This window comes from Acipenser ruthenus, chromosome 51 (genome assembly GCF_902713425.1).
Source record: "Acipenser ruthenus chromosome 51, fAciRut3.2 maternal haplotype, whole genome shotgun sequence".
In the NCBI taxonomy this organism is placed as follows: domain Eukaryota; kingdom Metazoa; phylum Chordata; class Actinopteri; order Acipenseriformes; family Acipenseridae; genus Acipenser; species Acipenser ruthenus.
In genome coordinates, this window is record NC_081239.1 from 982,535 (window position 1) to 997,515 (window position 14,981).

Here is a 14,981-nt window from a genome sequence, read left to right on the forward strand (position 1 = left end):
AGAAGAATAAAGGAAAATATAAGGATAAATAGACTCAATAGCACGATGCCTGAAGGTTTAAATAGAAAGGAACAGTGGATCACTACATCATTAACTAGCACCTGTAGAACTCAAAGAGCACCTGTAGAACTCCTCTGTTTGTATCATGGGACACTATCACCCTTCATGTATATGTGCTTTATTTTGCTCTTATCTGCCCCCTATTTTACTGCATTTAATCCTGTACTTCAGAATACTGTAATCTGCCAAGTGTTTAACCTGTAGTACTTTGTATTTAATCACATCCTGATGTAACTATCACTATTTAATCATATCCTGATGTAACTATCACTATTATCTGCTGTATTATTGAATTGTGGTTTGTCACACTTGTACTTTGCTTGAACAAAAGCTATTGTATTTCTTGCTCTTATTGTATTACTTGTATTGTAACACTTGAAATGTATTTGCTTACGATTGTAAGTCGCCCTGGATAAGGGCGTCTGCTAAGAAATAAATAATAATAATAATAATAATAACTATGTAGTGAATTACATCACAACCACATTAATAGATTTCAACAGAGTGTAGTTATCATGGCATCAAAGCCTATAAGTAGCTCCACTGTTTGTTTTCAAACACACTTTCCCTTGACAAAGGTATATTAAACATACCAAAACATTGGAAAGTTGGCTGTATCAACTTTAAATATAAAGCCATTTTCATATAAAAGTAGTGTTTTATTGTCAATGGATGGTGTAGGCTATTTACACTTACTGATAAGATACATATTATACCAAACAGCCTGGCTTGCAACTTATACAGGGTTTAGTAAATACTTATTTAGTTCTAAGCCTGCAGCCTCATGCATATGACTAATTAAACCCAAGATATGACTACTTCATCTCAAAGTAATCCCCCAAACACCTTGCAACGTGCTTGCATGTTAACCTGAATATTTCAAGTGATTGCAGAAACACAATCATTCATTTTTAAGTCTCAAATGCCCAAATACGTGTTACAGTGCACTTGTATTTAGGTAGTGCATCTGATTAAAGAAATCTATGTTTGCCAGCCATGCTTTCAGTTAGTGTTGCGCTGGAGGGTGAAATTATCCCCACCCCATTTGGTAGCTTCTTTCCTGGCATTAACCAATCAGCTGCTTCCCCAAATGACTGACAGGCTTTCAGCCAATAACATGCCCCTGAAAACACCGCTGAGGTGAAATGACTCAGGAAGTACAACAGATACCCAGAGAATAAGGCATAGAAACTGAGAACTTTCTTTACAGATATCATGTTTTATAATGAAAATACGTGTGTGTTATAACATGTGTTTCTTTCAATATTGCACATTTGAGAGCTGTTTAGCAAACAGAAGTACAACACAGGTATGATTTATGCTTTAGTAATTACAATTACATTAATTAAGAGCTCTTTATTTCTAGCTTTGAACAGGCATTTTTTATCCCTTTGAGGAAGGTAATTTACTCTTTGATGTAGAAGACTTTGAAAATCAACTTAAATACATTTTAATATTTGTCCCAACTCACAAAGCTGTCAAAATACTAAAGATTATTTTATTTACTTAAATCAAATAGATCTACAGCTATGGCCAAAAGTTTTGCATCACCTAGCGTTTTAGGACTGAGACATAATTGAAAAAAAACATGAACATAATTTGTAAGGAACCAAATTAATTAGACGTCTGCAAATTAGTGTGCACAGTACCAATTTCTGTGTTGGTAAGTTTCCATTTATTGATTCTAGTATTAAAAAGTTACACACATATAGATTAAACATTATCGTTGAAGCACAATGATGTCGCACCTAATTATGAACAGAAATCAGATAATGATCGGCTACCTAATGTTCTGGGAGAACAATGTACCTCACTTTATCAGTTCCTTCTTCCTCTGCATCCTGGGTTGGTTGAGTTGAAAAACATCCTCACACCTTGCAGCTGTGCTGGGCCACAGTGTTCTCAAGTGTGCTCGCAATATTTGTCTGACCTCCATTGACCCCTACATGTTGATATCTTTTCGCCAGATTCTATTTGGCTGTGCAGTATGGAATTAATCACACTGGATCACACGGGGTTAACTGTGGTACCAAGGTATTTTTTAGCCCGGTGAAGAGAATGTCGTTACCGGTTGCTATGGCAACAGTTTACAGCCTGTATTTTCAGAATTCAGTCAAGGGGATTAGAAACCAAACCCTGAGGCAGATTAAAGGATACTCTGGGTATTAGATACGAGTGTGAGGAACTGTTCAGGTTGGGATGTGCTGGCACATGTCTTAACAAGATCCAGTGTAGAATGAGCTTGAAAATCTATATGGAGAGCCATTTCCTTACCACTTAATAGAACTGGCAACTTTATCACTGGTCCCCTTTTTCATATGCTGAAGATTTATTTTGTATACTATTCAGCGCGTCTCAGGCGCGTCAGGTCCAATTTATTTTCACATGCGCAGTTTATTTTAGACGCGCTGTTTAAAAGTAATTTTATTCACTGTAAAACAGGTTTAAAAGGCACTGCATATCAACAGGACACTCAGTACTGCATCTCCAGCCCTGCCCCACCCCGCCCCCTCGTTCGCTGTTTTTTTCACATACCTCTTGATAGTCATGCATACCGATAAATCATCTCCTGATCACTCGTTTTATCACCAAACTCCTCAATAATGCGATCCAAGTCATTATTTTATTACTATAACATCTAAAAAAAGCGCTGCAAATGTCTGTGATATTCTTTGAGCGCTGGATGCAGAAGCAGCTATCTTGTTTGTTTATGTCTGTGTTATCTATGTGATGCCGGGGCTATCTGTATTCATGAGATACACCCCCTTTTTTTCGGCTTCTCTCGGCTCCTATCGATCTCACTCGGCCATTGAATGGTTTTCTCAGCTTTTTCCGGAGAAAAAACGACCAGAGACCTGTTTTTTGTGTCTTTTTGATGCTGTCGGACAGGGTCCAATATTGGACCGGAAAGGGTTAATGGCAGCTACACACCCAATTCAGGATCTCTAGAATTCATTCACATGTGACTTCAAAAACGAGCAAAAAATTCTATAGTAAACTTTGTTCCATTGATCAGCCCATGCCCTGATTTTTAGAGCTTTTTATAGCACTAGGGAATGGCCCAGGATTGACCAATGTGGGATTATCACTACAAATGGTTAATGCAATGTAGAGGGATTCCATGTGCTGTCAAATGTCCAAAAATATAGACTCTTAATTGGTTGATTGATCAAATTGATTACCTGATGATAAATAAAAGATCTAAATTATGTTCATATACGTTTTGTTTTTAAATTGTCTGAATCCTAAAATTCTAGGTGATGCAAAACTTTTGGCCACAGCTGTAGGTATGATTTTGAAAAGGAACATATGTGATGAGATGCGTTTCTCTCAAAACATGAGTTAGCTGCACAGCGAATGGAAGTGCATGGCACGGAAAGTGAAATTATAAAACTCTTTGAGTGGAACCACTTAAAAGGAAGTGCTTGCATGTCAAGCCCAGTACAAACTGCCAGCACTGATTCCTTTTACAAGCTAAAGATTTTGGAGGCTTTTAATCGGTATTTCCTAGGGACGCAGAAACTCAACAGTGGCATTTTGAATCCCCTGTGCAATCTGTAGCATTTCGGGAATCTGAAAGTAATGCTGTACTTTTCACAGGGTTTATTTTTTTAACTAAAAGTTTCCTGTTGCTCAAACTGCGTGAGATCATTTCTGTTATAATCAGCGACACCCTACACATGACATATTCAAAATCAGTCAAGCAAATTATACTCAAGACCCTTAAACTTAAAAAACGCTTTTGACTTATTCTGTATGTTCTATACACAGCACACAATACAGTGGTCGGTTGTTTCCCATACATGGGTTATAATTTTAAAATTAATTTAATGACGGACAACTTTAATGTATAGGACAGACTGAATTATTTGAAGCGGAAATTCTATTTTAAAACAAAAAGTTCCTACTTGGGAATATATAAATGTCTGATTGATTTTCTACCAGTTTCTAATAAAGTGGCCACTCTCTTTATAACGCCCCTGGATATTTCTATCGACTTGCTGATATTTCTATTAGCCTTTCTTAAGCGTGTGTGTTTTGGAATCCAACCGTTTCAATTATCCTTAAAGTAGTTCTTAGTTCTTTCAGTTGATAAATGACCAGGATCGAGATTGTTTTTAAAAAAGAAATTACATCAATGTGTCAGAGTCCGATTCAGCAGTGTGAATACAGTTCTATTGCTTCAAGAGTTTCTGTGCCGTGCGACATTGAGCATTGTGCCACCTGGTGGGCAATCATAAAAACTGCAACTATTTAAATAATCAAGCGTTTAATTTTTTTGCAATTGACATGTATCATATGTTGGTTCACCTGCTTGGTTTTAACGCTAAGCCTTGCATTTTGGCGCCTTTGGGGCTGCCTTGAATTTTTGATTGAGGTCAAATTACATTAATACAGCTTGTTCTATTTTTTCTTCCAAAGAAAATTGAATTCCGTACTACCTGGGTTAATACTGAACCACATAAAACATAATAAAGGCAGTATCTGGTACTCAAACATCTTTCCTTTGACCTTAAAAGCCTTCAGTGTTGAAAGGCTAGCCACTATTCACCACAGCCCCCTAGTTTATTTCTCCATCCCCCAGATAATTATTCAATTCATGTATTTCTCCAAGACTTTTGCTGTCAAGAAGACTCCTTTGTTACCTTGCCTTTTGGGGCTCGCTGTCTCAAGGTCGCTCGATGTCTAATTGTGAGGAAATATGTCTTCAAGCTCCTAATGCAGGCTTGTTCTCCTTTTTTCCCTTTTTTCCTGTCAAGCAATTTCCTCTGTCGCTGACAGAGAGGCCTACAGGATATGTTTCAGGTTGTGGCTTAACTGCAAAACTCCTCATAAAAGGTTAACATGCAGAGAGAGAGAGAGAGAGAGAGAGAGCGCCCAGACAGCACGGAGCCTCTCTGTCTGTCACTGTTGCCAGGCAACAGAGCCTAGCTTTCACTCTCAGCCATGTCATGGGTGTACCAATATAGACTGGCTTCCAGAAATATCTATTGTGTTTTTATTCAGGTTTCAGTAAAGGTTTTAAATACAGATTTTTGTGTTTAGAGCAGGACAAGCTGGCAAAAAAAAAAGATATATTTTTTAGAACCTGACAATTTTCAAATACAGCTCTGGCCAAAAGTTTTGCATTACCTAGAATTTTAGGATTTATAAATCATTTATAAATAAATAAATATATTAATATCATTTGGATCGTTTATTTAACATCATGTAATCAAAGAAACTACAAAATAATATCGAAAAAAGTTGGTTTAAAAAGTGTGTCTTAATTCAAAGCAATACGATATTTACCTTGGATTAAACTCTGCATCGTCTTTTAACAGAGTGATTCACTGTTATTCTGTCATTAGATTTGAATGAATGCAAGACAGATTACTTCTAGTTTTACTTCAGAATGAATATTCTACTATCTAATATTCCTTTCCACTGGAAATAAATGACTTTCTTACTGTTACTGATGGGGATGAATTTGTGAAAGTGCAGTGCAAACTAGAGTTTCACACAACATTGAATGAACTCCTCAGTGTGTTGTACTAATGACTACATTAATAATTTACTAGATACTGTTAAAACGATTTCGCGATGGTTAATAGATATCCTCTGTGTGATTCTCATTTTCCTGTATGTGTAAATGCTAACGTTTTATCCATTTGATAGCCTTGAAGCGGTGTGCAATATTACCTAATTAGCAACATTGCCTAGCCAAGCAATACAAGACACACAACAGGTGTATTCAAAGGATGGGAAAACAGGCATATAAGAACTTAAGAACGAGAGGAGGCCATTCAGCCCATCAGTGCTTATCTGGCTCCTAGCAGCTGATTGATCTCATAACTTTGTCAAGTCGGGTCTTTAAGGATCCCAGTGATTCAGCCTCAACAACACGGCTAGGTAACCCATTCCATCCCCTTACCACTGTGTGAAATTGTCTCCTGTCTTAAGTCCACATCCACATTTCTCACAATAACATAATAATCATGCAGTACCCAAAAGATTAAAAGATGTGAATTAAATTGAGAGATGATATCAATCTGAAACGTCTATAGGAAGCGATAGATATTTTATATTCAAAGGTTGCCCTTCGATTCCTGTTTTAGGAGCAGCTCCTGAAATCAGACTGATTAAAACCTCTCTGTGCTATCTATTATTATTATTATTATTATTATTATTATTATTATTATTATTTATTTGACAGACACCTTTATCCAAGGTGACTTACAGGTGTTACAGGGCAGCACAGGGTTACAATGCAAGCTTACTATTTAAATACAGTATAGTTTACAGTAAGTGCAATAATACTACTAAAATATAATATGAACTAGGATGCAACAAGTTAGGATTACAACAAGTTATATCTCCAATGACAAATCAGTGCAATAGTGCAAGGAGTGTGAATCAGCTGAGGATGCAGTAACGTGGTGCTGAGATCAGGCAAGTCCAGGGCATAATAATTACAGCACTGGACCGAACAATACATATTTTTTATTTTGGTCATTATAATACCTCACCTAGAATCCAATAGCACATTCTCAGTATCTATTCAGACAGACCAGCGGGGCTTTAAAATCAGTGACAAACCTAACAAAAGTAGAGGGATGTGTAATTAGCACAAAACGGTGGAAAAAAATTGCAAGCCAAGATGTGTGTTAGTAATTAGCATGCATTCAGGTTGAACTGTTCACTGCGTAATTACATTTTATTTTTCACAGAGTCTTGCTTTTCATAAATCAAATACACACTGCACACCCAGCTGGCTTCTTGTTCCAGCTGTTTTATCATAGCTCGGATCCTCTTTAGCTCTCTCTACGTTTGATTTTCTCCACTGATATCGCCTAACCAAAGAAGAAAGACTTTTCTGCAGAGCTTTGCAAAATGCTGAAAGGTTGAGGCAAATGCATCAGCCTGTTTTCAGAACCACAGTACTGGACAGCTCCCATTCTTTCAAGGTCTGTTGCTTGTGTAATGATCTGCATATAAATACCTCTATATAATTAAACTACATGGCACTAGCAAAATAATTCCAGTTATCTTAATATGAATTGCCTTCACCCCTCACATTTTCCTATATGAAAGAAATGTGTATTCTATTTGAATGTTTTTTTTAATGCATTTGTTAATTAAGAAACGGGTCTTCTTGACACAATTATTCATACTCCACGTCCTCCTTAAAGGAACACAGCCAAGTTGTTACTGGGAGTTCAAGTCCTTGTAGGAAAAACATTTTCTTTAGTCATTCTGAGTGTATTGGTTGTAAAATGAAGAGAAAATTTTGTACCCAGTTATTCCGCACTGGTAGTAAGTGGATCTTTTTTTTTTTTTTGGTGTACCACAGCACTTGTGGGAGTTCATTAAAATCTCACTTTTTTTTTTTAAAGAGGAAACAATTTTCTATTCAGGGATACCAAGGTATTTAGTGAGCAAGTAGTCAAAGTGAAGTTATCCAGCAACACACTCCTCATCCCCAGCTGTGCTGCTTTCCTAGAAAAAGGAGAACATTTTGGGGTGCCATTCTACTTGAGATGTCTTGCTCATTCAAATATTTAGCAAGTAGAGAGAGAGAGAGAGAGAGAGAGAGAGAGAGAGAGAGAGAGAGAGAGAGAGAGAGAGAGAGAGAGAGAGAGAGAGAGTTCTTTAAATTAACTCAAATTCCCGAAAGGTTTACAAATGGGCTTGCCTGTGAGTACCAGTCGATGCTTGACCTGTTTTCAATGTCAACTTAGTTCCTTCATGCAACCTCTCAAAATTGACCAGAAGTGTAGCATTCAAAGTATCTGCAAGGAGAGCTCGATACATTTTCTTCACAAAACATTACTATTCAAAATTCACCTTGACCATAATGTGTTCATCTTTCACATGGGAAAATGTTAGAGCTAAGAAATGATATCAAAGCATATTAGGTTAGACTTACTGGAATTTGTGGCTTTTACTGTGACAGAATACACTGCTGACGAAGTCTGTGATAACAGCAGGTTAAGGACGAATAAGATCTGTTTAGATTTCCTATGCAAGTTCTTCTATAACATTTGAAAAAAGCCCCCATTACATAGTGAGATGTAACAGGGTTGCGGTTCAATTTCTTATAATTACAACATTGATTCGGTTATTGTCATTACCAATACAGTATAATTAAGACTCAAATGACTTATAATTGAAACTTAACCAGATTACAGTTATTTGATTCTGAAGCTCAAACACACATGTAATAAACTTGTGTTCCATTTAGTTATGTAAGGCGGTCACTGCATCAAACAGCAGATTTAAGATAATGGCCAAGTTACCTTTTTCTACTGGGAGGTGACTGTATAGGACTCCTTCAGGGGGGGAGAGCTGGAGATGTTTGGAATCACAATGCAGGGTTGTCTATATAACTACCTTTCTATTTATACTGAAAATGAGATGGGACCCTTCACTGTTCCTCTTGTATCTGTTCTTAGGACATTGGCCATTGAACAATTTCCATCAAAACAGGTCATTATGCTCATCACACTGCCATCACTTTATGATATATAGCACAGGTTTACTATAGGTCAGAACATGTATATTCTCTTACCAAAGCTTGCTATAAGACATCTGTCAAAACCAGTGCTTTGAAGTTATCTTGTGTAAGCTCAATAATTTCCACTTGATATTTTTACATCTATACATAGCACTAATACAGACTCCTAATGATTCTCCACTCAGAGCTATACGACTCTCTCACTCCAGTTGCTGGTCCACTTGGTGTACATGATCATCCCATTTCTCTACACAGTATTCTGCTTTGTTCGTTAAAGTTGGTGCACCATCTGTAAACAACAGTATCTTTTATTATTGATCCCATCTCATAATGCTTAACAGCATGCTGAAGTCTGTCGCTGTTTAATGATAGCGCTCTCATGAAAAATGAATGTAGGAAAGATGACGTCAAAATGAGCACAATTACAAACAGGGGAATTCAATACAAGAACGTGGTAGCTGTTCATTTCTGCAAATGTACCCTGTGGTAGTTCCATTAAATGTGAAATGTCCCTCTTGTAGATCCTTTGCACATATTGTAGCCTAGGCAATTTTGTAACTGTTTAGAAGGCAGTCAGTATATTCCAGTTCAGTGTGAACCCCCCCAGAAAGTTATGAATAAAAGTGTGTGTTTGTATGTTTAATAAGTTCAACAGTCCTAAAAAGGAATGATTGAATTTGAGAAGTTTTGAAATGTTTTGTTAAGGTGGCTGCTTCTCATTTGTAGGCCTGTGTCACAACTTTGGGAAATCAATCTGAGTGTTACAGGTTGTTGTCATGGTTACCATTGCATTCTCGCTGCTGGATTCCAAAATTCTAAAAATTCCTGCGAGTTACTGCCGTTTTTTACACATCACAATTCCTCATGAAGTGAACAAAGTTCTGGGTACGTTTTATTTTCCTTTTGTGAGTTCTGATTTAAGATGTACTTTTGTGAGCCAACATATGAAATATGCGTCTTTTTTAAACTTTTAGCCTTTTCTACCTACTATCATGAAGGAAGCTAACTTTTGTGGGACCCCTGAGTGTCTCCCCTGGTAAAGGCACAACCGTGTGGTGTGCAGGGTGAGTCATACAGTCAGGGGTGCGCAGGTTCTGGCTGTGCGAAGTTGCTGATCTTTGCTGGGGATTTCACAGAGAGCCGTTGTCTCTGGCCTTAGGCTAGCAACATGATCTGGGACGGTTTCTCCTCACCACACTACAGCAGACCCTACTAGCAGTGGAAGCCCTTGTCCTCCAAGGGCTGTGGATCTGGGTGTAAAGAGGCAATTGGCTTGGGGATCGGCGGAGACAACCACTGATCTTCACTTCTCCTGAGCTGCTGTGGGAGTTGTAGGGGAATATAATTGGACATAAACTTGGGGGTACAATAATTGGCTAGTCTTAGCATAAGAAAATAAAATGTCTGGCAACTGGGAGATGTAAATCAGTAATTTCAGGCAATTTACAACATGCAGGCTTAGTGACTCTGGTGTAATAAAGTCAACAGAACTTTGGGGGATATTTTACAATTATGCACGTTTTTTTATCCCACTGTGATAAAAATGGATGCAGCAGCCGAGAGCTAAGGATTCCAAAGGGACCTTGCAAATGTTCCATTATCACTCCCCTGTAGCAGCTCAGTGGATATTTGTAAACAGCTGGAGAATAGCCTTTAAATGTTCTGTTGCTTATCTTCAGATTAAACGACAGGGGAAAGCATCCTGAGCACGTAATTGTTTCTTCTAACAGGAGAACGATGAGCTAAAAAAACCCCGACTCAATCTCTCCTGCCTACTGTTTCAATGCAACACTTTTAAACGGAATGGGTTTTGACATATCAATCAGATTCGCAGTACTTTTCTTGTTTGAAAATTACACTCCCCTGTCATTAGTTTATATGATGTAGCCGTTATGTTTGTTCAAGTCAGTTATCGATCGGATGTTACGATCCAGTGGTTTGTGGAGTTCAGATTGAAGGATGTGCTACATTGTTTGGTAGGCCAGCAATTGTAAACATCACACACAGCCAACGTCACTGTCGATAAACTATTAAAATGCCATTTTCCTAACTGCCTCTGACCTTGGGAAAACATCTCTCTCTCTTTCTCTCTTTCTCTCTCTCTCTCTCTCTCTCTCTGTATTTTGTATCAATTCCTGCTGTGTTTCAGCACCCAGGCAATGGACAGCTCCAATATCTTTAGCAATGGATCGTATTCCAGCAACCAGAAATTAACAGCTTTATTCAAACAAACGTGGACCCGTGTGCTGATAGTGTCTGCCCATTCATCTGTCAATCTGTCCTTAATACTCTATATGGTAACCAAAATAACTGCCTTGATTTTGCACCAGTTGTCTCGTATCCTACCATCCTAACCGCTGATAGAAGTTGTGCATTTTGCTATAATCCCATACACTTAAAATTTTATACAAACATTTCAAATATTTCTGGTACTTTTTTGATTATTACACAATTATGAGGGCCCTCTGAATGCGTGTGCATTTTGTTTTGATATACATGTACCACATATGAATCCTGTTTTTGTAATAATAGTAAAACCTTCATTACCCAAACTTTGATTTTATTAACACTTACATTTACTTGAATTGTAATATCATTATTTCAAGATATTTCTGGATTATTGCTACGGGGGATACTGTATATAAGCATGTAATAACTGGGCAAGTTCTTACATTGAAAGAACTGAGGGAATACTTGTGCTATTATATAGGCATGGCCTTATACTATGTAATTACACCATTGCTAATTACCCAGTTATTACAATTACATTCCCTGTACGTATTACCAAAATAGTGTATCATCAATGTATCTAAGTAAATTGATTGTAGCTCATGTTCCCAATTAGCTTTGGATAAAGACAGAGGTTGGAGTTGATACGCCCCCCGCAGGCGAACAGGATTTATTTACATATCAACACACTGAACAGCTCACATGACACTACCAGCAATGGCAGTTCATGGAGCCCATACAACACAGTGTATGAAAACGTTGGTAGGATCTACAATATATGAACTAATCTTCTCTGTTCAATAATAAACTAACGTTGCTAAAGAGATTGATCATGGCGGATAAACGGTTAGGGTGGATATGTGACGGGCAGATACGCGTTGTATTACTGTACACAAATAAATTAATAATAATAATAATAATAATAATAATAATAATAATAATAATAATAATAATAATAATAGGGATTTCACTGCATGTAGATCAGCTTTAGATATTATAATATTTCTTATATATATATTTCCCGCTCTCCGTTTCCTCGTTGAATTGTTCCTAGTTTCCAGACTCTCTCTCATCACCTTGATGGACACTTTTGCAGCAACAACCACAAAGAAAATCTATCGGCATGAGAAAGGGAGGGAGGGAGGGAGGGAGGGAGGGAGGGAGAAAAGAAAGCACAAGTCAATCGATGGCAAAGCAAATTGACAAACGGCGGAGTGGCACTTATTGAAAGGGGGCATTCTGAAGGATAATTGAAGAAAGCAACCAGCGCTGAGGTTGTGGCAAGTCCTTATGGCTCGATGGCAGAAACCACTGAGTGTTAAAGAGCGAGTTATACTTAAAGAAGCAGCCTCTCAAACAGCAATCAGTTTGATATTGCAATCTAACTGTTTAAATACATTCTCTACTTTATCACGCAGGAGAAGGTAGGGCCCCCTGAGTGACTGGTAAAGGCATGACTGCGTGGCGTGCAGGGCGACTCACACAATCAGGGGAGCTTTGAATGGCTGCTATTCATACACTTCGGAGCTGTCCAGTCCTGTGGTGCTGAATCCGTGCAGATGCATACACAGTGAATGGCTGTGCCACGTTGCGGATACAAGTATATGTTCTTATACAGTGACCATATACAGCTATGGCCAAAAGGTTTGCATCATCTAGAATTTTAGGATTGGCATCATTAAAGAAAATAACTGTATGAACATCATTTAGATATTTTATTTAGCATCATGCAATCAAAAAAAAAACTACTAAATGATATTGCAATAAAAGCAGTACAGTATTTCATGTTAGATTTTGTCTTTTTTCAGATTTTTTGTTCATTAAGTATATGGGAAAACTAGAAAGCAATATGTAATTCAATATGTTAACGTAGCATTATTCAGCAGGTTTGAGTCAACTTTATGAAGCAAAATTAGTTCATTCTATAGGGGGATGCAAAACTGTTGGCCACAGCTGTACATAAGGTTTTTAGTGCAGAATCTGGGAGTCTTAAAACACAGAAGCTTTGCATTGAGGCTATTCATACACTATGGAGCTGTCCACGTCTATGGTGCTGACATAATGCAGATGCACACTCACAACACAGCAAATAACAGCTTTGTAAATTTGAAACCAGGTGTGCTGGCGTGCATATTGATTTTCACAATCAGTTGACATTACTGTTAACTGATGTATGCTTCTTTACTTTTGCTTTCCCTCTTCTCTGATGTCTTTTGTTTTTTCTCTTTCCCTTTGCTCTGTGTCCGAGGTTCTTCAGGGTTTACCAACAGTTTTCATATCTAAAGAGACACCGGATTAGACCTGGTCCCATTGTTGAAGGGCTTATCTTGAAAAACACATTTTCTCTATGAAGAAAAAGACACAGTTACATCTAAAGCAAACTCCATTGCAGATTAGTTTACTCTTTTAAATTATGTTGTGACTGTCAGATTCAAATACAACCACAATGTTCTGTGTTTAAATCACCCATAACTTCAGAATGGGTGAACACTCAATCCTAAATCTAAAACTTTAAGGAAGTCAAATAGACAAACGTCTAAATATTAACTACATGTGGTGAGATTTGTATATCGGCGAGGCACAATGGAGACCAGAATTATACCACATTGAATTTTGTAGCAGTATGGAAGTCACCATTGCAGGACCATGTTTTGGGATAAAATGAAAAATGATGTCTCACACAGTCATTCTGCATTGGTAGTAAAGTAATACTATTTGGGGTACAGCTGCACCCACGGGACGGATTTTTAATTCAAAGATATTTATTAAGAGTGGACTAAAAGGTCAATAAACACCCCACCCCCAGTCATTCCGTTTCAATGACTCATACACTTTGGAGCTGTCCATTTAAACGGTGCTTAAATATATGTATGATTGATGTCTGGTTAGAAAATGTAAACTAGTTTTTATCAAAGATATGCCGAATTGCAGCCACACAATTTACTCACTAAATATGTCCTTTTTGTTTGCTTTGCAGGAGACACATCACAGGCTGGTAAGATGAATTTACATTAATATACACACAATGATGCATATATAATCCTGTATCATTTAAAACAAGTATCCTACCCACCCTTTACCATTGGTAGTAATATATCAGGTAAACCTGTATGGCTCATTTAGATCATAGACATGAATTCTAAAATAAAGCAGGCAGGGTGGTCCAGTGGTTAAAGTCCAGGGCTTGTAACTAGAAGGTCACCGGTTCAAATCCCACCTCTGACTGACTCACTGTGTGACCCTGAGCACTTAACCTCCTTGTGCTCCATCCTGCAGATGAGATGTTAAATCAGTGTCCTATTGGTAGTGACTCTGCATATAATGCACAGTTCGCAGCCTGCCTCTGTAAAGTGCTTTGTGGTGGTGGTCCACTATGAAAGGCGCTATATAAAATGAAGATATAATATTATTATATTTTCAGGGATTTCATGATAGTGGGATTTTCCCCCTTTTACATGTATACAGATTTATTGCCAGTGGTCCTAATCACACATATTTAACCCTTTCAGGTGCAAGGGACATATGTGTCCCACCAGTGAAATTGTTAACCTTTTCAATGAGGTGCACAGAACAGGGTTTAAAATGTACTGACAGATTTGGATCCGGTTGTCCAAATTGTCATTTCCCTCCTAGTGATGCTTGAGTCACTCTTAAATGTATTTGAAGAAGAAACCATTTGAACAACAAGCGCTCATTTCCTTGTGTACCTGAAGGGGCTAAGGACTCAATGTTGATGGTAATAAAACTAACAAAAGTTATTGTATTTCTTGCTCTTATTGTATTACTTGTATTGTAACGCTTGAAATGTTTTTGCTTACGATTGTAAGTCGCCCTGGATAAGGGCGTCTGCTAAGAAATAAATAATAATAATAATAAACGTCCTCTTAGTTTCAATTTAAAATGGCCTAGGACGTGATACAGTAACAGACTTCCTGAAATGCAAGTTAGTGATTTAGAAAGGAAAATACATGTTAGTTTTGGCACACTTTCAAAACCGTGCATTTGAGATAACGGAAGCAAGCGACAGGCAAGGTTGGTGGCATTATTGTTTTCGCTACTTTAAGAATAAACATTGAAAAAAAAATGATAAGGTCAGCTCAAAAAGGAATGTGGTGAAGCTAAATGAAGCAAAGCATGAAAACTTAATTTTCTTCCGAATGTCATTCCGAATGATTGCACTTTGTAAAGTTGCTGA

At 37.6% G+C, this 14,981-nt stretch overlaps 1 protein-coding gene across 17 annotated transcripts in view; it reads left to right on the forward strand.

The window, feature by feature from the left end:
• The window catches only part of LOC117398528 (neurexin-2-like), a 420,078-nt gene that overhangs the window by 101,465 nt on the left and 303,632 nt on the right, over positions 1-14,981 (forward strand). For all 17 annotated transcript variants that reach the window (XM_059015985.1, XM_059015996.1, XM_059015998.1 and 14 more), the window contains one exon: positions 13,764-13,781. In XM_059015985.1, coding sequence (XP_058871968.1) covers positions 13,764-13,781 — 18 coding nt within the window. The remainder of the gene's footprint in view (positions 1-13,763; positions 13,782-14,981) is intronic.